The 22,860-nt window shown below is 52.3% G+C and overlaps 10 protein-coding genes across 10 annotated transcripts; 2 read left to right on the top strand and 8 right to left on the bottom strand.

The window, feature by feature from the left end:
* The first annotated feature begins 533 nt into the window (after positions 1 to 533).
* On the top strand, positions 534 to 1,623 carry BD324DRAFT_611549 (hypothetical protein). Its single transcript, XM_022014276.1, has 2 exons — positions 534 to 643; positions 707 to 1,623. The coding sequence occupies exons 1-2, from the start codon at positions 595 to 597 to the stop codon at positions 1,588 to 1,590; spliced, it is 933 nt and encodes a 310-aa protein (XP_021874297.1). The 5' UTR covers positions 534 to 594; the 3' UTR covers positions 1,591 to 1,623.
* A 439-nt stretch (positions 1,624 to 2,062) lies between these two features.
* BD324DRAFT_575168 (HAD-like domain-containing protein) lies at positions 2,063 to 2,769 on the bottom strand (the record flags this gene model as incomplete). The annotated part of the gene is made up of 4 exons (XM_022013110.1): positions 2,063 to 2,269; positions 2,323 to 2,421; positions 2,474 to 2,623; positions 2,662 to 2,769. Coding segments are annotated over 4 exons (564 nt in total), but the record flags the coding sequence as incomplete, so codon positions are not given.
* Positions 2,770 to 4,925: 2,156 nt separating this feature from the next.
* Positions 4,926 to 6,790, bottom strand: BD324DRAFT_647538 (hypothetical protein; the record flags this gene model as incomplete). The annotated part of the gene is made up of 10 exons (XM_022017680.1): positions 4,926 to 5,530; positions 5,579 to 5,646; positions 5,711 to 5,776; positions 5,879 to 5,974; positions 6,037 to 6,116; positions 6,169 to 6,278; positions 6,354 to 6,435; positions 6,497 to 6,549; positions 6,617 to 6,695; positions 6,773 to 6,790. The coding sequence occupies 10 exons, from the start codon at positions 6,788 to 6,790 to the stop codon at positions 4,926 to 4,928; spliced, it is 1,257 nt and encodes a 418-aa protein (XP_021874295.1).
* A 449-nt stretch (positions 6,791 to 7,239) lies between these two features.
* On the bottom strand, positions 7,240 to 9,883 carry BD324DRAFT_647537 (hypothetical protein; the record flags this gene model as incomplete). The annotated part of the gene is made up of 9 exons (XM_022017679.1): positions 7,240 to 7,635; positions 7,701 to 8,055; positions 8,108 to 8,174; positions 8,232 to 8,457; positions 8,506 to 8,673; positions 8,726 to 8,810; positions 8,864 to 9,112; positions 9,159 to 9,296; positions 9,375 to 9,883. 9 exons carry the CDS (start codon positions 9,881 to 9,883, stop codon positions 7,240 to 7,242), a joined length of 2,193 nt encoding a protein of 730 aa, XP_021874294.1.
* An 857-nt stretch (positions 9,884 to 10,740) lies between these two features.
* BD324DRAFT_647536 (hypothetical protein) lies at positions 10,741 to 12,470 on the bottom strand (the record flags this gene model as incomplete). The annotated part of the gene is made up of 10 exons (XM_022017678.1): positions 10,741 to 11,201; positions 11,264 to 11,328; positions 11,383 to 11,448; positions 11,500 to 11,655; positions 11,716 to 11,816; positions 11,894 to 12,000; positions 12,054 to 12,135; positions 12,196 to 12,254; positions 12,314 to 12,383; positions 12,450 to 12,470. The coding sequence occupies 10 exons, from the start codon at positions 12,468 to 12,470 to the stop codon at positions 10,741 to 10,743; spliced, it is 1,188 nt and encodes a 395-aa protein (XP_021874293.1).
* BD324DRAFT_611518 (hypothetical protein) lies at positions 12,138 to 12,935 on the bottom strand. Its single transcript, XM_022014275.1, has 4 exons — positions 12,450 to 12,935; positions 12,314 to 12,383; positions 12,204 to 12,254; positions 12,138 to 12,160 (listed from the first exon to the last, which is right to left on the bottom strand). The coding sequence occupies exon 1, from the start codon at positions 12,870 to 12,872 to the stop codon at positions 12,603 to 12,605; it is 270 nt and encodes an 89-aa protein (XP_021874292.1). The 5' UTR covers positions 12,873 to 12,935; the 3' UTR covers positions 12,138 to 12,160; positions 12,204 to 12,254; positions 12,314 to 12,383; positions 12,450 to 12,602.
* A 134-nt stretch (positions 12,936 to 13,069) lies between these two features.
* Positions 13,070 to 15,099, bottom strand: BD324DRAFT_575130 (hypothetical protein; the record flags this gene model as incomplete). The annotated part of the gene is made up of 6 exons (XM_022013107.1): positions 13,070 to 13,107; positions 13,155 to 13,968; positions 14,017 to 14,354; positions 14,412 to 14,585; positions 14,654 to 14,912; positions 14,980 to 15,099. The coding sequence occupies 6 exons, from the start codon at positions 15,097 to 15,099 to the stop codon at positions 13,070 to 13,072; spliced, it is 1,743 nt and encodes a 580-aa protein (XP_021874291.1).
* Positions 15,100 to 15,749: 650 nt separating this feature from the next.
* Positions 15,750 to 18,499, bottom strand: BD324DRAFT_654414 (hypothetical protein). Its single transcript, XM_022018791.1, has 4 exons — positions 18,393 to 18,499; positions 16,967 to 18,327; positions 16,298 to 16,913; positions 15,750 to 16,257 (listed from the first exon to the last, which is right to left on the bottom strand). The coding sequence occupies exons 1-4, from the start codon at positions 18,406 to 18,408 to the stop codon at positions 15,830 to 15,832; spliced, it is 2,421 nt and encodes an 806-aa protein (XP_021874290.1). The 5' UTR covers positions 18,409 to 18,499; the 3' UTR covers positions 15,750 to 15,829.
* A 139-nt stretch (positions 18,500 to 18,638) lies between these two features.
* Positions 18,639 to 20,020, top strand: BD324DRAFT_611512 (hypothetical protein). Its single transcript, XM_022014274.1, has 6 exons — positions 18,639 to 18,887; positions 18,971 to 19,103; positions 19,153 to 19,185; positions 19,240 to 19,685; positions 19,742 to 19,841; positions 19,900 to 20,020. The coding sequence occupies exons 1-6, from the start codon at positions 18,874 to 18,876 to the stop codon at positions 19,921 to 19,923; spliced, it is 750 nt and encodes a 249-aa protein (XP_021874289.1). The 5' UTR covers positions 18,639 to 18,873; the 3' UTR covers positions 19,924 to 20,020.
* Positions 20,021 to 20,061: 41 nt separating this feature from the next.
* Positions 20,062 to 22,856, bottom strand: BD324DRAFT_678060 (hypothetical protein; the record flags this gene model as incomplete). The annotated part of the gene is made up of 10 exons (XM_022018971.1): positions 22,531 to 22,856; positions 22,357 to 22,420; positions 22,210 to 22,262; positions 22,074 to 22,155; positions 21,839 to 21,957; positions 21,678 to 21,775; positions 21,471 to 21,617; positions 21,331 to 21,396; positions 21,205 to 21,269; positions 20,062 to 21,146 (listed from the first exon to the last, which is right to left on the bottom strand). Exons 1-10 carry the CDS (start codon positions 22,552 to 22,554, stop codon positions 20,062 to 20,064), a joined length of 1,803 nt encoding a protein of 600 aa, XP_021874288.1. The 5' UTR covers positions 22,555 to 22,856.
* Between the last annotated feature and the right edge of the window lie 4 nt (positions 22,857 to 22,860).

Here is a 22,860-nt window from a genome sequence, read left to right as displayed (position 1 = left end):
CTATCATTCAACGGCAGTGCAGTCTACCTATACGGAGAAAAGTTTGGCAATCCAGCTGGATACTCGAGTTATAGTATCGACAACGGAGAGCCCTTCAATTACACGGAACCAGCTACCATGCTGTCTCAACAATTATTTTTCGCCCAGACTGGACTCGATCCGACTGTGCCTCACTTGCTGAGATGGTACGGATATCCTGGAAATGGTATCCCCGGCACCAATGGCGATAATCGGACTGCCTTTATGATCGACTATGCCATCTATACTGCACCTGCTGTCGGTACTATCTATTCGATGACCATTGACGATTCGTCGCCTGTACTGGATTTCAGTGGCAGCAGAGCCCTGGTAGTGAATGGGACGTACAATTCCACGCAGACATCTACGGATGAATCAGAAGTCTTCAGCATGAGGTGAGGGGGCTGCTGGGGTTCAAATGGGTTACACTAATCGGATGAAACAGATTCACGGGTTCATCGATTGGCATCTACGGGACCATTGGATCAGATCTCGCCAACATGTCCGTCAAGTGAGCAGGAAAGCCTTTTGAAAGACCTTGTTGACTATTGAACATCTAGTCTCGACGGACTCGACATGGGATCACGGTCAAATCAGTATCCAGGAAGGCTGAGACAGATACCGCGTGGGTTGAACGTTCTCTGGTAATGAACTCGAGTCGCTGACCGTGTGCCTGCTTCCCGTGAAGTTTTCTATGCCAGCGGTCTCGAAGATACGGAACACTTTGTTCAATTTCGCAATGTCCTTGTTAGCAAGGGTGAACGTTGGCTCGGCATCGATTTCGCAGTCGTCAACAGTACCAATCCTCCACCTGCCACTCTGCCACCTGGGGTCGTCGTCTCTACCTCAAAAGCGACGGCCGTGGCGGTCGTGCAATCGTCACAATCATCCTCTAGACCAATCAAAACTTCCGGAGCCTCCACCTTCTCTGTCTCATTCAGTGTTGCGACACAAAATACGACACCCATCCTGAATAATGGTGTACCTGCGGGCGATGCTACGGTCCTGTCTACGGCGTCCGCTGAGACTCACCGATCAGGTTCCAGGCTCATGGTCGGAGCTATCGTAGGACCTGTTGTGGCGTGTGCGATCGTAGTCATGCTGCTGACAGGATGGTACTGCTATCGCAAGCGGACACGGCCGGGATGCGAGACTGCGGCAGCTCGCCTATCCTCTGACGGGTCGTTCTTCGAAACAGACAAAATGTACTCTTCTCGTGAGCCATGCTTCCTGGAAGTGAGCCATGTCGCGGATCGCAGCAGCTATGAAGAATCCGATGGACGACGGCGACTCGCGGCGTTCGTCGGAGAGATGACTGCTCGGCAGCCTATCGCCTACACTCTTCGAGACACTGGAGTTACGCCTGCCACCATTGCGACGCGTTCACCCCAGCCATATTACGCCTTCCACTCCAGAGGGCATGACGTACACAGCGATGCTTCGCGAACCTCAATCTATGCAGAGTCTACTCCAGCCGCCTCATCACGGCAAGGAGCAGCATCTCGCCCAACATCAGTTACCACTGTAGATACGTTTTCAGCCTTGCGCACCTCCTTGCCGTATCACCATTGACTATTGTATGTATGTTTCTGTCATTCATGTGGCCCGCGCAATAGTCTCAAGCTATGCATGATATGCTGCAAGCTACATGATGTTATAGGATCCATGCCGGAAAGCCCAGACTCCACCATTCTCTGAGAGATATATTCGTTTCGACGTGTTTGTTGATAGTCATTCGCGTTGATGAGACGGGAGACACGAATGTATGCGAATGATGCTGAAGCCGGATCTCGAGAATTCGATAGCAGTACCGTGAGCTCATGCCATACAATCCAGGGTTATTGATATACAATGATCCACCGTGATTAGAGAAGATTTGGAATGGGGAAATCGGGGAGAGTAAGGCCAGATCTGAGAAGGACCAGAGGGGCGCGAAACCACTGATCTGAACGTCGCTCTCGATGGCGGAAGCGGGTTAATTTTGCTCGACTCAGAAGGCGTGCGGCACTACTGATGCACAAAACCTAAGCATGAGAAGGCAAACTTAGATCGAGCCGTCCAAGACTCCCCGAATGTCCGTGACGGTTGACAGATCAGTGAGGAAAGGACACAGATCCGTCAATTCAGTGTCGTGAGGATCATTGAACCATGTGGATACGGGGACGGCGTTGTTGGGATGGAAGATGTAGGAAGCAGGGGAGTTGTCGATGATGATGGTCTCATGTATGTCACGTCCGAGTTGTGACAGGTCCTGTGTACACACCATGAGCTGGGGCAAAAAAACAACAATGCAACCTTTCTCACCTTGACATAGTTGCCCTTGTGATTGTAGCAGCTTTCTCGGAATAAACGATGCCTGACGACACGGTTCACGTCGAGCATGTCGAGAACTGGATCGGCGTACTGAAGGGAAGTTTTCAGTCAAACGAAGGAGATCGGTAAGGACGGAACCCACTTTGGATAAGGAGGCGGTGAAAATGACAACTTCATATAGTCTGCCCATCTCCTTGAGAAAGTTGTCCACGCCCGGACGCTTGATGACATAGACGTTATGTGTTTGACCTTCAATCTCCACCGGAACGATGTAGTCTGCGTTGGGGAGCATCTGCCAGCGTCAGTCCTGCAGGTGATTGAAAGATTCACCTTGAAGCTGGAATGTAACAGCGTCTCATCGAGATCCAGGACAAGACATTTTCGGCCAGAGTGAACCCGATCCATGACTGGTAACAATGGAGCTGGTTGGCCATGCTGCGACGGGTCAGATTGCCCTCTCGTACCTGGACAGAAATCCGACTCACCTCGTCTATCGGGATGCCCATACCTCCCTGGGCGATCAGCCTATCCTCTTCATCCTCGTATTCCTCTTCTAACGGATAATCGCCGTCCTGTTCATCGCCTTGCCCACTCTCGTTCCCAACAAGCATATCGGTATCAGGCATGTCGGAATAACCTCCACTGGTCTCTGATTTAGACGCGTCGCCTGATGATGTCCCCTGAACCTGCGTCGGTGTTGAATCTGCAAGCCCAACATCGCGGTTCTGAGAGCTTCGATGTGGGGTGGAGAGGAGTTCCGATCCGGATCCAGGTTGCTGAACAGCTGCCGAAGTTACTCCAGCAGTCTGAACTCGCGTGTCAGCATGGATACAACGACAACACTGTGTTCTCACCTCGTCCACTGGAACGGAGACTGCGGGTGTTGGCGCGATGACCACGTCCGCGCCTTGGGGAGACACGGCAGGAGCCAATACCGGAGTAGTTTTGGATCCCGAAGCGATGCCTGGAGCGCTGACCCCACCTGATGCGCCGGCAGCGCCAGATGGGGTCGCCAACTTCTCATTCGTAGCAGCTGGCTTGACATTGGAGGGTTTTGCTGTTGTCGAAGGGTTTTTCTCCACCGTCGGTCTAGAAGGATTCTCATCCTCGAATTCCGAAGCAGACAAACATCCCAGAGCGAGCAGGAATGCCGCAAAGCCTGTCCTTTTCCGCTTCTTCTTCTGCGCAGCGGATGGAGGAGTGGTACGGGAAGGTTGACTCGTTGATGATGTGGGGTTGTTGGACGTTTTGGAGGTGGATGCAACAGCAGGAGTTGTGGCTTTGGGTGAAACGGTACTGGTTGAGGCGACTTTTTCATCCGTGAGTGTGGAGTTGGCGACCGGTTGGGATTTGCTGGCGGCCCCCTTCCCAGACAGCTTCCTCGTCAATGCATCTATTGGTCCCGACTTGTCAGACGCAGTCGCTTGTCCGGATCCAGGTGTTTGTTCAGCTGTCATCGCGCTCTTCTCCTTGTCAACAACCGACGCAGACGTGCTATTGGACACCAAAGCGGTCTCCGAGTCTGTGGGCTGCTTATCCTTCATGGTTCTAGGCTGAGCTGATGATGCCGTGGTGTTTGACGGAACAGGGCCAACGGAAGGCTGGTCAGGAAAGGTAGAGGTGTCCGTGTTTGAGGGTGAAGCAGGAATAACGGATACAGTCGGCGGATTGGCGGAAGAGGACGCTGCGACGTCTGGAGCAGATTCACCTCCGGTACTTGTACTACCAACCAATCGGATGGTCGATGTGGAAGTCGGTGTATGATCGGTCGTCAAGGCAAAAGAGGATGGTTGATGGGAAGTGGTAGTTTGATTTGCGAGAGAGACCTGGTCCGCCGTTGACATCGCACCTTGCGGTAGCGATCGATTGGAGAGCAGAGGTTCGACCACTATCTGCGCGCCACGCCAGACGACGTAGTGATCAATTTGATCCGCTTGAGAAAGTTGATGAGGAGCTATATGATCGAAGTGACCCTCTCTAAGGTCTTTGAGGATTGTCCCGGGTAGCTAGAGAGAAGAAGGTGGTCCCAGCTTTTCCCTTGTTTCACTGATGCCGTGTTGAGTCACTGTTATCTACTTCTCGTCGTCGCTTTCTGGCCAGATGATATAGAATAGAGGTGTTGTTTAGGCTTCTCTGCACAGAGTATGGCTATATGCTATGAGACGAATATGAGGGGACGTCGAGGAAGAGGAGGAGAACGGGGCATTTTAAAAGAAAGAAAGAGAGGTTCACCACGCGACTCCCCTTGTTTTTCTTGCCTCTTTCGCCTCTTTCTACTCTCTCTCTCTCTCTCTCTCTCTCTCTCTTTCGCCTTCTGCTGACCACTCGATGCAATCTCAGTGGTCTCATACAGATGAACCTATATTTCTACGCGTCCTGCGATGCTCTCATCGCTCGGCTTACCACTACACAGCTCAATCAGCCTCCGTCTCATACATTGACAAGACCAGATTTACCACTTCTCATGTCTTGTCGCTGAGGTCAGTCGTGCCTGAGAGAGAGAGATCTGAGCGATAATGCAAATGTGGCAGTTCTCAAAATGCGTCGTCGACATGTGGCACTTTTTTGTGGTCGCAAAGCCAAAATGCAAACCCTTACAACCGTCCCATGGTATCTCTCCTGCGATGGAACCACGAGATGATCAGACTTCTAGCAGTCGGAGCCTCGTACTCTATCATCAGCTCTTGATCATCAAAGTCAGACTCGTCATCCTCCCCTCTCAAACGCTTCTTCCTCCAAACGCAAAACCCGATCATCACCGCTATCAGGGCAATGGTGAGAACAGAGCATATTCCTGCCACAGTCCCGGTCGATACGTCTCGTTCGTTGTGATCATCGGAAGAAGATCCGGTATCGGTAGTGGAGATCGTCACAGCGCTCTGCTGATGTGAGGGAGATGGGAGAGAAGGACTGGGGCCGAAGATGGATATGGCGCCACTGATGTTCATACCGGTGGGTAAACGCGGTCCTCCGACCGCGGCAATGGGGCTGGCAGTTCTGGAGACTGGATTTGAGCTGCTTGACACGGCATTCTCGATATTGCCCCCAACAGATGTGGTAGGTCTGAGCGATGAAGACTCAGCCTCCACGGTCGAGTTGACAACCGCGTAATCGATGTTGCAGTGATCACCCTGATTTGTGGGTACGTTCCGAAGCGTCAAGGTATGTGGACCTTGCTCAAGACCAAGAGCTGTGTAGACTTGAAACCCACTGTCAGCGGGGTCTGCAGTCGACTTGATGAACTCACTCGGAACTCGGCGTAGGGTATTTACGGGATCATTTGAGTTGAATTGCTGCTCTTCTCCGCTGTCTAGGCTACGGACAAAGTGTCAGGACCAAGACAAAGAATCTATAGCATGGTTCCGTGGAAACAGCTCACGACACGGTGTAGTTGCCGCTCCCCTGAGTCACTGTGCCGAAGAGCTGAACCGCATAGCCCGTGAAGCTGAGTCGTCAGTATATGACTTGCAAGGCTGGATGTCGCTCTCTCACCTAAAAGTCAAGGAAGCTCCATTCGTAGTTGTCACATTGCGCAGAATCGGAATACCATATTCCTGAACTGTCATTCTTTGAAGTCCAACCCGTGTCGAATGCGAAGGCGGAAGACGTATCATCGACGGCGCTGGTATACTCTTGGGAAGGGCTAGGCAACGTGAGACGTCGATCTCCAATGCACACAAAGGTCCTCCACGACCTCAAACTCACAGAGGATAGGTGACTTGAATGTAGTCAAAGCTGAGATACACACTATTCGGCTTGCCAGGATTTCCAGCATTCGTGATGACCTACTGACGACGTGAGCGAATCGATAGGACAAATCAACTCCGGTAAGCACACCAGTGTATGATCTACCATCGGGTCGAGATCCGTGATATCTGGTAACAGATTGGTCATCTGCCAATCTGCCACGCCGGAAAACTGCCCGATGCTCTTGTCGTCGATTGTCACTGGCCAAGACGAAAGAGGGCGCCGCTCAGGTTCAGCTTGCTGCCGCAAAGAGGGAGCGACGGACAACTTCTCACCCGTGTAGTTCCCGTGATTCTCATTGTATGGTCCGATGGCCGATACTCCAGATCCGCGGAACGTCAAGGATAGGTAGTCGCCCTGGATGCCGATTCAGTAGTGCAATCAATCTGGGTTTGGTTCACAGAACTGGGAGCCTCACCAAGCCAGTGGATAGATGACGAGTCTGCCCATAAAAGTGACCTTGCACACTGTCTGTGATGCATACATGAATGGCCAGCTCATGTCTACCACATTACTCCTCCAGGAGAATGCGACTGACCATTCATGAAAGTCGTCCACCCTCCGCCTCCATTTTTCGGCAAGGAGAAATATTGGATTTGAGGCGAAGCATCGTCAATCTAGAGGGGTTGAAGAGGGTATCAGAACAAAATCTCTATTACTTTTCTCGGTAGCACATCATCATTCCCCAGCTCACGATAACTGTACTCGTCATGCCTAGCTCCCTTCAGACATTCTCAGATACGCTTGAGCCCAGAACGAAAGATGGAAGGGCTGAGCAAGTTGTCCGTAGAACGTCAGAACTAAACTTTACGGGTGACTTACAAGCAGACCTCATTCTTCCCCCTGTACGGAGTACTGCCATCGAGTATGAAACAAGGGGCGAGGTCGTCATTATTGCTGCATTTCGAAGGAACACCAGAAACACTGAGAAAGGATCCTGGCCGGACAAAGGAGGCATCAAGTCAAATCTTTCTCTCTCTCCCTCGACACACTACCGCGGCCCACATTTCAGCCTTCGTGAATAGCGGCGTCGATCAGTGTTGCCTGCCCCTTGTCAGCGCTTCTTATCAGGACATCGAGGGTACGGCAAGGCGGCAGCCGATCTGCAATCCCCCGAGTTCCCTTTGAATGGTGCATGCCAAGTACCCGGCCAGGTCTACCCTATTCTTCTTCCTCAGGAACATTCTGCTCCACTCTACTAAATTTGGTTCCTTGCCAAACCATGACGAGCTCGGAAACGAGTCTTATGACTTTATCCAGACCAAGACCTTGGCCCACTTCGTACCGTCCGACGATGATCGGTAAATGATACAGGAGCCCTCCGATTGATTGGACGAGCGAAAGCCAAGCGACGAGATGATAGGTGCCGGCGAAGGTTTTTGCCTTTTGATTATGTACCAGCTGGACTTGGATAGCCACGCTCCATAAGGCATCGACTAGTGCTCCTGCTGCAGTCTTCCAGGGCTTCTTAGGTGGCTCATGCGCGAAGGCAGCTGCGACAAGGTGGAACCGGCCGATGAAGGAGTAATACGTGATGCCCCATATTGCCAGGAGGATCTTATGGAGGGCATAATGTCAGCTCGTTTCGATGGCCGTCGTTCCCGGATCTGCGGCATACTCACCCCGAGCCACAAGAACCAAGGTCCCGTGTCTATCCTCCTACTTGCACGTTCTCTGTGAGAAGGCTCCTTTCGCCTGACGGCGCCTTTTAGCCCCCCTCCAAGAGACATCTCGTAAGGCAGGATGAGTCGCGCAATGATCCATATTTGGAAGAGGGACCATAAGAGTCCGACCGCCTGGAACGCCAAAAGTCCAATCTCCTCGTACTTCCACATTTCCGAAATGACTTGACCGACTTCTACCACCCAGCTCAAGATGGCAAACGTTGCGCCAGTGATTGAGATTCCAGCTGCGGTCTGTCGCGTTGCCCAGTAGAGAAGGCCCAGTGTCAAAATGAAGGGTGGCAGGATGACGTCGCTAATAATTGGTCATTCTATTTGTCGAGGACGTCGGATGGAAGGCAACTCACGACAAGGTCCCCAAGACGAGCCTCGTGTATGGTCGAGCTCCCGTCATTCCGTTGCCCCAGACGCCATCTAAGAAGAACGACAGGAACTGAGCAACGACACTTGCAGTGGCAGGTGGTGACTCACTGCTCTGCTCCCAGACATCGTGAGCATCCGCCATTTCCTTCTGCGTTGCTGTAAAGTTGATGTGCGCTGCCGGTACGAAGTCTTCCAAAAGTCTGAGTCGAGCAGGTGACATGGTCGAGAAGCGGACCTCATATTTCACAGGAACGAACTCTGGGAGCCGAGGAATGTCGACCGGAGCGGAGGAGTTGACGCACACCGCTCGCTTAGGAAGCAGATTTTGAACGTGCTACATGGATTATCAGCGAGAGCTTGATGAACGATAGAGTCCACGGACCTTGGGTCCTGCTGACTGTCCGACGACACCTAAGAATGGGCCGTATCGAAGGTCCTGAGCTGAACCATCTGGGCCGATCGTGAAGACAGTCTCCCAGTTGCCATGCAATCCATATGATCTGTGACAATTGAAACGGGAGATCTCTGGCGGCAGGTAGTTTCGGCCACACTATAGTGAGGTTTCAGCCACTTACCATCCCGACACGACGACGATGACTCACCGAGTTCCTCCTCAATTGATCGTGCCGCTTGTCAAAGTCCGCTTTAGGAATCGGACGACTCTCTTGAATCATGTAGACGTGGGACCTGGATAGGCTCACCTCAGTACGACGACATGTTGATGCTGACGGGTAACATACCTCGTGTACAAGTATGGCTTGCTGGTCATCGCCAAAGCCACAGCCTGATTCGCTCGAGCCTTGTTCGGTACAAAGTATTCCCATTCATCTTCCACATCAGGCAGGACCCAATCAACCTTCTTAGCCATATCGAGGCATTGTGTCTCGGAGACGAGCTCTACCAAGCTGCTGCTGATGCCAATGTGCTTCAGAGCTCCCCACTTCAAGGTGTTACTGCTCGAGTGGGATTGGTCGTACTTATGTTCGAAGCTGAAGTTGGCGACGTTTAGCACCGTACCAGCTAACAGCCACGTACTCCTCTGAAAGTCTTTGCAAAGGTTTGACCTTGCTTGGTCTCCAATCTGAGTAATTGCTCATAGCCTCAAGATCCGCAACGTGAGGTATGACGGTGATTGTAGCTCGAACATCGCTCGAAAAGAGCAGACTGTCTTGCCTGGTTCGAACGATCAGCGGGCAGATCATACGAGCGAGGTAGATAGATGCATGGGAGTGGACATATCTGATCACTCACAAAATATCCGTGGGTAGATTGAATTCGACGACCTTGTCATGGGTTTTACCGTTCATCTTGATGTTCTTAAATACAGTTTCTTCATATATGATTCGGTCATTGCGCTTCTCCAGCGGGAAGCCGACAGCTTTCTTCGGACGTTCGCTAGTCGTCGAATTATCCTGACTGTTTATCTCCTCCAGGAACTCTGCTGCCGTTGAGACGTCGACTTTGGCATTCGGCTCTCGGACCCAAATGCCCAAGACCACATCAAAGCTGTCATCTTGCTCTATCAATGGTCGGACCATGTCCGGGGTATGTATAGTCGCATTAGATACAAAGAGTCCCTTGTGAGGATCTCTCATATCGCGGATAGCGTTCCTAGCCAAGACGAAGCAAGTGACTCCAATGGCGACACATATCAAGGCCCCAAAGACAACAACGATCCCGATACAGCATCGGACGGGACTGACGCCTTTCCTCTTAGTCCGCGGACGGGGGGCGTGAAGAGGGGACTTGTCGTCTTCCATAACGTCTTATCCTTTGGTGTTGTCAGGGGTCATACACAGACCCTCTGAAGACGATTAATGGGAGACGGAGATGAGGAACGAAACGTCAAGATCCAAAAATCGCATGCGATGCAGTGCCGGCAAGTAAATGACGCCACGTCGGATCCTTATCAGATTTCATCGCCGATACGGCCGGGGGAAGCAAGTGACCCAGTCAGTCAGTTGCTCCTGCCAATGCGCTGACATGCACACCTATTCTACCTATGGCATCTGCCGCTTGTGATCGACTCATCCCCGGAAACGGACCACGAAGACACACTACGAGGTACAAACCCTTCTATCCGTCTTGTTCGCCACGGTAGAATACTCCAGGGACTCGGAGGTGGCGCCACGAAAGGGTCAGTGTCGACACAGGTGTCCTCACGATCTGAAATCTCGAGTCGAAAAGGGGGCATACTGAAGGAGCGAGTCGTCATCTCACTGAGCCTCTCGGATGGGATCAAGTGATGTACATCCTCTGAATCCTTATCGGCTTCCTCCTGTTCTTCCTCTATGGAGTTGAGCGAATCTGTTGGGAGAGACTCTCTAGTGAATAGCGTGGACGAGTGTCCCGTCTCCTTGATAGTGGCCGCGCCACGGAGATGCACAGGTTGAGGGTACTCCAGGTCACTCGCTGCCTTCACGTCGACGCCGTAAGAGACTCCCGTGTACGCGCTCTGTGTCGTCTCAAAGCCTGACATGTAAGTCGATCCATACCCCGTCATCAAGCCTGTCGTAAGCGGATCCACGCTCTCCAAGGACGCCTCTGACCGGTGTCTACTTTCCGAAGTAGAGGCGAAGAGATTCCTCTGGCTATCGGTGTCATCCTCTCTACGTTCTCAACCTTCTCGTCTCCGCTTGGTCCAGATCCATAAAGCGAGCAAGAGTCCGGAGACAATGATGGCCGCTACGATGGGGCTCCAAATAACGGCGGGGTGTTGAGTTGCCAGGCTGGCTGATGATTGACTGTTGCCAGCCTCTATACTTGGACCGGGGATCTGAGAGGTAGAGACGAGATGTGGTGCAGAGGTTGAAGTGGATCTCAAGGAGCTTCCTAGGGAGATGTGAGATGTCCGCGAAGAAGGCTCTGGTTGGAAGTCGGAGGTAACGACTGACGGGTCGATGACAACAGAGGGTATGACTGGGAGACTGTACGCCGAGGATGCGGATGCCTCGGATGCTGAGTCAAGCGTGTAGTTCACAACTGCGTAATCTATAGCCAGATTACCAGGGCTATCTGCCGCAACGTTGGTCAGTGTGATCGTGTGAGACGTATTGCCCAGCATGGCGGCGGTGAAGACTTTGAAACGCGGTGTCAGCGAGAGCCTGTGGTGGATTGAGTCGGTGAAAGAGAAATCTTACGGGGGACCTTGGAGTAGAGCTGAGAAGCGTTGCCAATGTACGTTGTCTGTTCCCCGCCGTCAATGCTGAACGAGTACATCAGTCTCCGGTCGCCTCGCTGTCTTTAGTCATAAACCTACCTGACAGAATACGTGGCATATTGCCATCCGAGATTTCCAAAGATCTGTACTCGAGGTCCAAAGAAGCTAGGAGAGGAGTGTGAGGCATATCCATTCTATGAATGAAGAGCCACACACCTCAACGAGACGCTATCTCCAGGTGTCGAAGACTGACGGAATCCTCCACCTTGGTTCATATCGCTCTGCTGTGTAGACCAACCTGACCCAGAGTATTTGAAAGCGGAATCACCATCATCGTGTTGCGTGGTGACAATGCTACCAGTCATGAGGGGCCTGACACTCTCATGAGCTTTCCTCCTCATCTCAAATGCTTTGTCCAACAGGTGTACACACCCTGCGGGATTGACGAGGAAGAAATCAATGTCTAGGTATATCCATCCCCCTGGATCGGGTAAAAGACTGAGATTAGTGAGTGACGGTCTATTGACCAGAGTCTACGGATTACCGAAAGGTCAGCGCAAAGGAATCCTGATGATCCGACTGACATGATCGGTAGAATCAACCGACGCACGAGGTTATGATGTGATAGACCCAATCCTTCTCCTTTCCACAAAACCTGCTGGTACAGGTCGTTTCCAGCTCCAAGAGTCTCATTGACGAGTTTCCCATCCAGGAAGACTGTTACGCAGATTGAGCGACCTTCAATAGACAATGGAGAAAGAGTCACTGACCCTGATAAACCCCGTGATTCCCTCTGAGTGCACCAAACGCAGTGACGGCAGAACCGTTGAATAGGAGAGTGGCGTAGGATCCCTGGTGGCTTTGTCAGTGCCACAAAGTAGGCTGAAAGATACGCGCAGCTTGTGAACTGACCTCGCCAGTGGTCATGTGAAAGGTGGAGTCCATGTATGACATAAGAGCGCCCCCTCCATCTGTGCCCTGGTGAGCTCATACACTCCAGAAAGGCAGGGATATATATGCGGGGACTCACCATTTGCCAATGTTGGAGCTTTCCATGTTCCCTCTGGGCCATAAATGATCTGAGGTGAGATATCGTCAATCTGCACGGAATAAACTTATCAGCAAGCCTTCAAAGGGAACCCCCGCCGAAGTCTCGAGAGACTCACCTTGACAATGCCATCCTCCATGTTCGTTATTTCCTAACTCTCAATGGAGCTGCTCGAAGCAAGCGGGCCAACTCTGAAAGCTGCAGCTCGGAGCTCTTTTGAGAGATCGAGTACAAATAGCACCCTCTCAGGACCATTCATCCCGCTGACACGTCAAAGGGATATCTCCTGCACCCATGGACAAACCCCTTTCCCCTTGACCGTCGATGCCGAGCGATGATCACTCAGGCTCACAGTGAAAGGATTGGGGGACGCCTTCCCCTGGTTGATCGACTTCAGCTCCGAAGCGCTATTCTGCCGAGTATTTTCCCACACAAAGGAAGGCAGATAGATCAGTGCATGACGTTCGGTCGAGAGTTGCCTCATCGGTTGGCTTGTCGTCAGACACAAGATCCACAGGGCAAATGTGACTCTCCTTTGCATTATAAGAGACTGGTGGGTATTTCATTTTCAGCCTTATGAGTACGAAAGCGGATGAATATGTATACACTGGGTCATATGCATGTCTGAGAATGTCTATCAGTAATGTTGTTATCCTACAGGACTTGGGGCAAGATAGTGAACAAAAGGCCAAAGATGCGGCGATCGATGCGGACTGGGACCTGGTTCACTGCAAATGGCTACACGAGGCTTTGGGACTCCAGGATCATCAAGATAGCTGAGAGGACATCAGCATGAAGCATCGTGGTCGGCAGGGGCACTCACAGTGAACAATCTCCGGAATACTGTCCGTCCTGAGGTCGCAAGTGTAATCGGCATCGGTAGGTGCCTCATACACGTCTCCAACACCGGTCAAACCCTTGATCTCTCCAACTCTTGCGCGCTTGTACAATCCCCTCCTGTCGACCTTTTCGCACCATTCCAAAGGTGTCGCGACGTGAACGAGGAAAAAGTTGCCACCGCTTCCTTGGACTTGGTCCCGAATGGCTTTACGAGAGACATCATGTGGTGCTGTCGGGGCGGCAATGACTGCGGCTCCTGCTTTTGTCAACTCGTTGGCTACGATTCCAAGTCGCAAAAGGTTCAAATGCTTGTCTTCGGGTGACAAAGCGAGGTCTGTCGTCGGCGTATGACGGATATCCTCGCCAAGGAACAAGGAGACGGATCTGGATCCGTTCTGTTGAAGCGTGACCTGGAGAGCTCGAGCGATGGTATCTTTACCAGAGTTGTGCAAGCCAGTGAGTAGGATAGTGAATCCTTGTTTCGGTCTTGGTGGGTATGATTCCCGGAGCACCTTGACGACTCCAGTGTAAGAGAACCAATCGGGGATAGGAGCTCCAGTGCGTAACCTCTTTCTGAGCTCTGTTCCAGAGATATCGGCGGTTTTAGTACCCTTGGGAACATCTCCAACGGGTTGGTATTCGTCAGAATCTGGGAGATAGGTCATGGCTTGGAAAGGGACCATTTCGATGCCAATCTCTTCACGATATTGAGCGACGAGTTCCTGTGCATCATAGGGTCCGTAAAAGTCTTTGCCTTGAGAGTTTTTACCAGGCCCAGCATGGTCTCTACCGACAATCTACGAGCGATGAGCCTGATTTCGCGACAAAAGGCGGTATGCACTCACAAAGTGGGTGGCACCATAGTTTTTTCGGATGATAGCGTGCCACACTGCCTCGCGGGGCCCAGCCATTCGCATTGCAAGAGGAAGCAGAGCCAAATGTGCCAATCCATCCGGATAGCTCGACATCACCGCCTGATAAGCTCTCACACGAGTATAGTGATCGACATCGCCAGGCTTGGTAAGCCCGACGACGGGATGGATGAGAATGTTGGATTTCTGTTGACGAGCGGCTCGAACCGTGAGCTCTCGATGAGCGCGATGCATCGGGTTTCGCGTCTGGAAAGCGGTAATCTTTCGCCACGAGAGCTTGTTGAAGAATGCTCGGAGCTCAGTCGGCGTGTCTAAGCGAGGTCGTCAGTGCATGATCTACCTTTTTTTGTGAAATGGGTCGCGCTCACATCGGATTGCGACGTAGTCGTAATGGGTAGGAAGCTTGATAGCTTGGACATTACCACCGACGTAGTATTCTTTGGTCGTGTGGTGCAGGTATTTAACTGCAGGGTGTGCAAGGTCATCGGCACCAAAGACTTGTTCAGCTTCGATGTGTTTGTCAGGGCGGTAAATGTCGCCAACTAGGACAACGGGGCGTTTCAGCGCATGACAAACAAGACTGTTGTGGCTGTGGCGATATAACACTCACCCGTCAAGATGGCAAGTGCTGACTCGTCTCTTGGATCTCTGAGAGCTACCCTGACACCTTGTGCCAAGCCTAGGACTTGAATATCCTGAGCCGAGACGTCCAGCGTGATGGGGATCGGGAAAACTCTTCCCTGTCGTTGTCCATTGAATCTTGCGAGTCTAAGTGTGTCCCTCACACTCAGGTAATCGGCTTCCGACATGAACCCCTCGAGCGGGGAGAACCCTCCGTTGAGGATCAATTCGAGGTCGCATAATTGCCGCTGTACGCAATCGTTCAGCGCGCTTCCTTGACGGGAATGCGAGAAGAGAAGAAGATCGATCACTCACCTCGGTCAAGAAGATATCAGCTAGATGACGAGCTTCTTCGTTCAGTCGTTCAGAAATAGATGCATCTCTAGCGATGAGGTCCTTGAGGACTCCACCGTGAGGGGCGATGGCGATGGGCATTGGGAACGGAAGCCGAGTGTGGCGAGAGACGATGGAATTTGTCAACAGAGTCGCCTGGCTGATCGCTTGATCTATTCGGAGTCGAGATAAGTTATTATTCGGAATGAGGTAGGGGTGCAGGCAGCACACGGTGAAAGTTGAGGTTGAATGGAGAAAGAAAGAGACAGAGGGAGAGAGAGAATAAAGGATATGCCCCTCCTACGAGCTTTTGGGATGCTGGCCATAACCCCCCCACCTCTTAGTCAGACAACGCTCGCTCATTTTTGCACCTTTTTCCTTTCCATGTCGCCATATCTGGAATCACAAAAGAAAGGCGGCGGCGGCGGCTCGGCAAATTCGATGAGTGATCGACGATTCCCGAGCGGCTATCAACAGCAGCTAGGAGCAGATACAGTCCTGATGACAGTCACCCACTGGCCACATTGACCGACGAACCCCAATCACAGCGAGCAGCTGCTGTTGCTGCAACTTCCTATGCACGACCTGCCCCTACCATTGATCATTTGGCTAGCTGCACCAACCAGTTCACCACCCACTGTCCCATCCACCCCAGAATACAACCAACAACATGGCGTCATCGCTTCATTCAAATCCTGTTGTCGCCATTTCAATGGCGTGCTCGGGGCAAAAAAAAAAATATATCATTGAGTTGGAAATTTAAAGAATGATGAAACATCGGGGGGCAGGGTTTACACATATTATTATGTAATATATTTCAGAATCGCCCCGTTCAAGCAGCATCTACCTGCTGCTGCAGATGATCCACGCCTCCGTCAGCCACAGCAGCAGCAGCAGCGGCAGCAGCTGCTGCCGCAGCCGCGGCGGCATGACTGAATATATCACCAAAATCATCTTCACCACCCCCACTACCACTACCCACACCACCGACTCCTCCTGCAACGCCCTGCACAGCGGCTGCTACATCCCCGTCGACGGGTTCTTCTGCAGCTAGAAGTGTCCCATTTCCATTCGGATCCACTTTAGCACGTTTCGCCGAGGGACCCAAACTATCACCATCTCTTCCGTCGGCGTCATCGACCATGCTGGCGGATACATTAGATCCTCTAGGAGCTGTACGGCGTTTCTTAATGGATTTGCCGTCTCCCCAAAGTTCTGCGGGGCGAATGACTCCAAACTTGACGTGATATAGCCCGCATGCTACCACTTAGCCAATGATCCATCAACACCTCCGACTCACCATTGCACACTTTATACTCTTGATCGCCCAAGCTAAGCTTCCGCCATACGCTCGTCTCTGTCCTTCCACAGATATCGCAGCTCCCCGGGGGCCCCTTTTTCAGTCTTGACAAGACGCTGGCGTCGATTTCTCCGGGTCCAGCGCCAGAGTTGGCTCCAGCCGAGTCAACACCACCCCTGTGCTGCTGCTGCTGTGACGTCGCTTCTACCGCCAGCTTCTGCAGCTCGGGATCGATGTGACTAGTGACTTCCCCTTCGTCAGGTAACAACGCCGCAAAACTGCTGGAGTCGCGGAGGTGATCCAACAAGCGCTCAGTCTCCGCAGCATCCGCCGTCGTATGGTGTGTCTCGTCGAGATGGACTTGAGAGGCTTCCTGTTGCTGGTCGTCCTGGGTAGGTAAGACTTGCTCGGACAATTTAGACTTCCGCTTCGCGCGGCGGATAGCTCCGGGTGTGGGCGTTCCAGGTGCAGATCCGGCTCCTTCTCCCGCCGATGCAGCGTTTCGGACAGCACCTGATCGTGTCCGAGCCGACAGACCAGGCGTACTCTTGGCTGGTCGTCCACGTGTTCGAAGAGCGAAAGCGGGCGAGGAAAAGGAGGTACTGAATGCGGGATCCTAAGGGGGCATCTGGATGAGCAGTTGTCGAGTTGTACGGTTCGTCAACTCACCTCGATCGTTCCGACAAGACTCCCAATGTATCCTGTGAGCGCCTTGAGAGCATTGATGATCCCTTCCTTGTCATCCACTTCAGACGACTTGGTTAGGGTCTGAAGCTCAATGACCTTAGCAGCGAGTACCGATTCGACATTCAATTTTGCCTGCTTAGCCTGCATGACATTGGATCGACGACCGTGCAGTCCATCGCGTAATTTCTGCATGTGATCTTGTTGCTCGCCAGCATATCGCGTGAGTGTATCCTTGTCGTTGGAGAACATGGCTCGGGGAATACTGAGGACCTCGTCGTCTGTGCTGTGGAATTCCTTATCCAGGGTAGCCGATGATTCTTGAATCTGAGCGATTTGCTTCTCGACCCGCCCAATGGCAAGCTTAGTTGCGACCAGGTCCTCTCGTAATAATCGCTCGACCTCAACGTTGAGAGCGATAGCCATGGCTGAGGAAGTGGCTTCTGCAGCTGCCACTGGATGATAGACCAGCGTGTCGAATTCGGTCCGTCGACTTTGAGCATCTCCGCCGTGCGCCTGAGCTTCAGACGATTCGCCTCCTTGACCTTCGCCCTCCTTCTCGTCTCCATCGTCTCCTCGGACTGCGGCTACGGCTGCCAATTCTCCCAACCTCCCGTTCGATTCCGCTTCTTTGAACATGTCTTCTACACCTTGCATCCACTCGTCCTCATCCCCTCCTTCACCAGGGACGAACGCGTCTGTATCACCCACCGCATCACTCATCAACGCGGCCAAGATGGTCCGAGAGTGTGAATCTTGAGCGGCGTCTCCACTAGAAGGCTCGACTCCATCCACGTCCATATCGCCACCTGCTCCGTTTCCAATCACTTGAGCCGTCGGCGAGGCCTGCCCTCCTGCAGTTTCTGAAACGCCTCTTCCAACTCCTATGCCTCCCTTTTTCACCTTGGGAGCTTTCAATTCTGCATCCTCCATCGACTGTCCTGCTCCAACCTTGGTCGAATGGCTGGCGCCTTCTAACTCGACAAGGGTGGAATCTATGCCGACCTCCGCTTCGAGCCTTGCTATATCCGCTTTGAGCTTTTCATTCTCCGCTTTGAGCTCTCCTTCAGCCTTCTGAAGCGTTTGTCTCTTATCTTGAGCTCTGTATCTCGATCTCACAGCTGCCAAACGATTCGCTTCTTTCCTTCTGAAATCTGCCGACGATCCAGGTACGATACCTCGACCGCGCCGAGGTTTGCTCTCTGTCGCGGGCTGATCGTCTGTAGGAGAGGGGACAAATGAGGTATCAATCATTTGCTCGTCATCTTGTCCTTCCGCCATTGAGGCATCAGCAGCTGCGGCCACCGCTGCGGCTGCCAGGTCTTGGGCAGATCGCAATGATGGATCTAAAAGGGAAAGGAATGTCAGTGGGTGATGGGGGGACATGAGGCGGGTAGCTCGGTAGACGCACCGATCACAGAGTCCATGTTGGGACGACTCGCCGGAGAGAAAGGTCTCTTTAGGCAATAGATCGTTTCGCAGTACGGACCCACTGTCCGTATCAGCCTCACTGTTGTCAATAGAAGACAGGAAATCAGTCCCTCATGCATCAACATAATAGCGGCGTCCACCGAACATAACTCCGAGTGTTCAAATCGCCGGACGTGGCATTTTTCAAGGATTCGCCAGGAGCTCGTGGACCTCAACTTCCCTTTGAATCGTTATCACCACGGGTTCGCCCAGCTACGACGCGACCGCATCAACATTACGCTCCTGGTGGCTCTTCGATATAGACCCAGTCTCGAGTATATACATCACCTTGCGGAGCTTACAGAGCCAGAATCACACCTTGAACTTCCGGACCGCCTTATAGCAACGCATTTTCCACTTCCTCTGGGCTTGCATCCCTTCCACCTCCCACTTCGTCTCGTTCAACATCTCTCTGGGCCAACATGGACGCCAAGTTGTGAGTAGGGACGTCTCGCGGGCTCTCAACGGGGACCACAAACTCATTTCATTCACACGTTGCTGACGTAGTACGTGCTTTAGACAAAAGCTAAAGGTTGCCGAGCTGAAAGAATTGTTGAGCAAACACAACCTCCCGCAGACAGGCAAGAAGGATGAACTGGTCAAGAGACTGGTAGAGAACAATATCTCAACAGAGGAAGGGGACGAAGAGCTGGTGAGTTAACAGTGAAAAGGAGGTAATTGTGCTGACTTTTTATCCGCAGCTTGATCCGGATGATGTTGAAACCGACCAAGCAGTGAGCTGACTCAAGTCACTTATTGGAATGACCAACAACTGACTCTCTTGATAGACTGCGCCAACGTCCTCCGCTGTACCAGCCGCCTCGACTTTAACTTCGGCTGGGGAGATGCCGGAAAAATCGACAGACCCGACGAATGGCTCATCCGTCGAGTTGACACCGGAACAACAAGCTATGAAAGCTCGAGCCGAGAGGTTCGGAATGCCGTACAACCCCAACGCCTCCAGTCGCTCAGGTCAGAAATCAGGCAGCGGTTCGGAGAAGGCAACTGCCCAGCAACCGCATACACCGGCATCCAGCTCGACCTCACAGGCTCAAAAGGCTGGACCAATCGATAAAGCCCCTCTTGGAGTATCGGAAGAGACTCTGGCGAAACGAGCTGCCAAATTTGGATTACCAGAGAAGACGAGCGCTGCTGCAACTGCTCCTGCTGCCGAGTCGCGAACGAAGGCTGCCTCTACCCCCGCCCCTCCCAAAGCTGAAGCTGAGATGACACCGTGAGTGGTCTCTCCTTACTGTAACGGTCTCCCTTATGACTGATCCTCCGCCATAGAGAGCTCAAAGAAAAGATTGCCATTGAAGAAGAAAAGAAGAGAAAACGAGCCGAAAAGTTTGGTACTGCCCAGCCAACCAATGGTACAGCCGCAGAGCCTGTGAGGAATTCTCCCAGTCTCACTCATTTGCCCACTCTGACACCATGAATCACGCCAGGATGCCAAAAAGACAAAGGTCTAGGTGAGTTTTAAAGCCATCCTGTATTTGTATCTGTGGGCTGCGCAAAAGGGAAAAGACATGCCCATCACGGTCATGCATCTCGTTGACTCTCGTTCTACCCATGTGCGGGGATCCCCAAATCCTCAGAGAGATTGCAACCTAACGTTCTGTCGGAGTCGGAGATTGACCAGCCTGTGGCTGTGTAGCTTGCTGATAGTTTGGTGGCAGAGTCTGCGCGAATTCTGTCTGCTCGTCCTCGTCCTCGTCATCTTGAGGTATGGGACCATGATCCACCTCTCGACCAGGAACATATATACGTGCTGATGTCACAGCCGAGATGGTGCTCCCTGCTCCAAAATGGGCGCCAGGGCGAGCTGTGAAGGAAGAGGCCAGGCCCGCCGATTTGAGACTCTGCGAAGGTGGAGATCGGTGGTTTGATAAGGTAGAGACGAGAGGGAGAACAGGCAGGTTGTCTTCCTTTTCAGAACCGGGTGTATCTTGATCTATGTCCTCAGCAGACGATGCGACATAAGCGCCTCCAGTAGCTCCTGGTGGCAGTTGACGGGGCGACTCCATTTGGAACTCTCTGACAGATGGTAATGACATGCTTGCGTCAGGCTCATTGAGAGGGTATGAAGTGGCATTGGAAGGAGGTGGCGGAGGGGCATTGAAGAAGCCAACAGCGTGTCCAGGCTGAAGGAAAGTAGCTGATCGAAGCTCGCTACTCGCGTAACCCATCTCTGATACTCCGGCTGGTCCTCTGGAGTCGCCATTGTTAGGATTCAACAAGGAATCCAATGGGTTCCTTGCATGGTGCGATGAGGTCCTCGTCTGAAATGGCGCGACTTCTCGCCCATCAAATTGATGACTGTGGTGCGGATCATACGCATCGCCATTCAAGTCCATCCTCGGCTCAGATGTCCCCGTCTTCCGATACTGCCTCTTTTTCCTCTTGATGCAAAAGAGGAGGATGAGTGCCGAGACCAGGGCGATGACCAGCACCGCCGTCACGACACCAATGACGATACCCGTAGGAAAGTTAGAGCCTTTCGAGTGGTCCTCAGAGCTGGGAACGGTATCGGATGAATCGGTCGTTGTGTTGGTTGCATTGTTACCGGCGAGATCGGGGGACACAGTCGAGTTGACCACCGCGTAGTCGAAATCAAAAGCATTGCCCGCAGTGCCACCGAGATTGGTCAAGGTGATGAAGTGTTCTCCTTCGGTCAAATTTGTAGCGAGGAACACTGCGCTCTGTATGTCAGGATACTGTGTCCTCAATCGTTTCCGAGGGGGTTGACCCACGAGACTGTTGACTCCAGAGATCTGGCGAAGACCCATTGAAGACCTGAGTCAATCCTCCATCGAGCCTTATGGGAAGCAAACGTGTCGTCAGCCCTTTGAATGTGGCGGATCGAACTTTGAACCCACACGATGGTATAATTCCCATGATCAACATTGAGACCTCCGAATATCTGAACAGAGGTTCCATTGAAGCTACAGTTGACGGAACCATACAATCAGTCAGCCGATCTCGATCGAGACCTGGAGTTTGTCTGTCCGGCACCCACGCAAAAGCTAGCGATGCCGACGTGTTGAATGTCAAATGACTCGTACTGTTATAATACCCATTCCCGAAATTTGGAACAGGTTGGAATTGACTGTACGTGAAGGATGGAGAGAAGTCATCGTAAGTCGTGGTGTAAATCTTGTCCGAGCTGGCGGAGGTGATCAGCAGACCACAAACAAAGCCGAGGAGCATGCCTTCCGCCGCTCACGGAACTGGCTGTGTGATGACGACGTAGTCTATATCCAGGAAGTAAGGGTTTTCAGCTGTTGGCGCCGGGTTCGTCTGATCAGCCAGATTGGTCAGAACCTGCAGACTGTGTGGTCAGCCCTTCGAAAAGCTAATGAGAGTGACTCTAGTGTTGCCCCTCACTACGGTGTGCGTTTTCGCAGGATTCAGATTCTCAGTGAAGAACAACGGCGCTTGAAAGATCTCTGGCTTGGCGGCGTAACCGAACAAAAGGCCTCCTCCCGTCTGACCGTCGATCGTGGCTGGAATCGAGAGAGAAAAGTCAGCTGAGGTGATCTCAAGACTAGGTCATCATCGATTGCAGAGGGTGCCACCTGTGGGTATCCCGTGTAACCATCAGGTAACCTGGCAAACTCACCGGAATACGATCCATGATTGGAGCGCTTTGCACCGTAGACATAGACTGCGCTCCCGTTGAATGTAAAGCTCATGTAGTCGCCCTGGGACAGCTCTCAGCCAACCAGCTGGAGAGGGTGTTTCTCATGCTCGCTCACATCTTGCGTGGTGGCGTGGAATGTGGAACGGAAGTATCGATCCTTCAAGGAGTCTGTAGAACCAAAACAAAAATCAGCGTGTCAGAAGGTCGCCTTGCTTTCAATGCGGTCGAGGTCTGATACAACGAGTCAGAGAGACCAACTTACCACCTGGATGCTTTGACGTCCATTTACTACCTGCTGACTTGCCATTCTTATCATAGTATCCAATCTGAGGAGACAGGTCGTCAATCTTGAGATATCCCGGTATGTCAGCGTCTCGTCACATTCTTTCTGATGGCCGCGGCGATACAGCCATGCGAATAGTCCAAAGCAGCTCACGGTGATGTTCATGGTGTGCAACATCCTATGCCTTCCGCGAGACACTGAGTATACGCGCAGGATGTAATGTGCGAGTCTTGAGCTCGAGTTACTCCAGAAGCGTCGTCAGTGGCCGTCTTCGAGCCTGGCGACGAGGGGTCCTTTGGGACCTAGTCTAGACAAGAGCTTGACTCATGACCGACAAGTGGTGAACAGACGGTCCAGTCCGTCGTTTTTTCTTGTTGGTCGATCTGTAGTCGGAGAAAGGTTCATCGGCTTGGACTACAGGTTGCGTTCTGTCAAGCCATGAGAACAGATCAGCATGGAGACTGGTTCCAGATCTCAGGTCAG

Source organism: Kockovaella imperatae (genome assembly GCF_002102565.1).
Source record: "Kockovaella imperatae strain NRRL Y-17943 chromosome Unknown BD324scaffold_1, whole genome shotgun sequence".
NCBI lineage: Eukaryota > Fungi > Basidiomycota > Tremellomycetes > Tremellales > Cuniculitremaceae > Kockovaella > Kockovaella imperatae.
Note: the sequence above shows the minus strand (reverse complement) of the source record. Positions and strands in the feature narration are given on the sequence as shown.

Bases quoted from the DNA above. Each gene is read 5' to 3' on its own strand.
- BD324DRAFT_611549 (XM_022014276.1), top strand. From the start codon at position 595: ATGGGATCACGGTCAAATCAGTATCCAGGAAGGCTGAGACAGATACCG. The intron at 644-706 runs GTGGGTTGAACG...CTTCCCGTGAAG, and splicing joins AAGGCTGAGACAGATACCGC to TTTTCTATGCCAGCGGTCTC.
- BD324DRAFT_654414 (XM_022018791.1), bottom strand. The intron at 16,914-16,966 runs GTGAGTTGACGA...ATGCCCCCTTAG, and splicing joins GTCTTGTCGGAACGATCGAG to GATCCCGCATTCAGTACCTC. The intron at 16,258-16,297 runs GTGAGTCGGAGG...GCTAAGTGGTAG, and splicing joins AGAGTATAAAGTGTGCAATG to CATGCGGGCTATATCACGTC.
- BD324DRAFT_611512 (XM_022014274.1), top strand. The intron at 19,104-19,152 runs GTGAGTTAACAG...TTTTATCCGCAG, and splicing joins AGGAAGGGGACGAAGAGCTG to CTTGATCCGGATGATGTTGA. The intron at 19,842-19,899 runs GTGAGGAATTCT...GAATCACGCCAG, and splicing joins ATGGTACAGCCGCAGAGCCT to GATGCCAAAAAGACAAAGGT.
- BD324DRAFT_611518 (XM_022014275.1), bottom strand. From the start codon at position 12,872: ATGCAAAGGAGAGTCACATTTGCCCTGTGGATCTTGTGTCTGACGACA.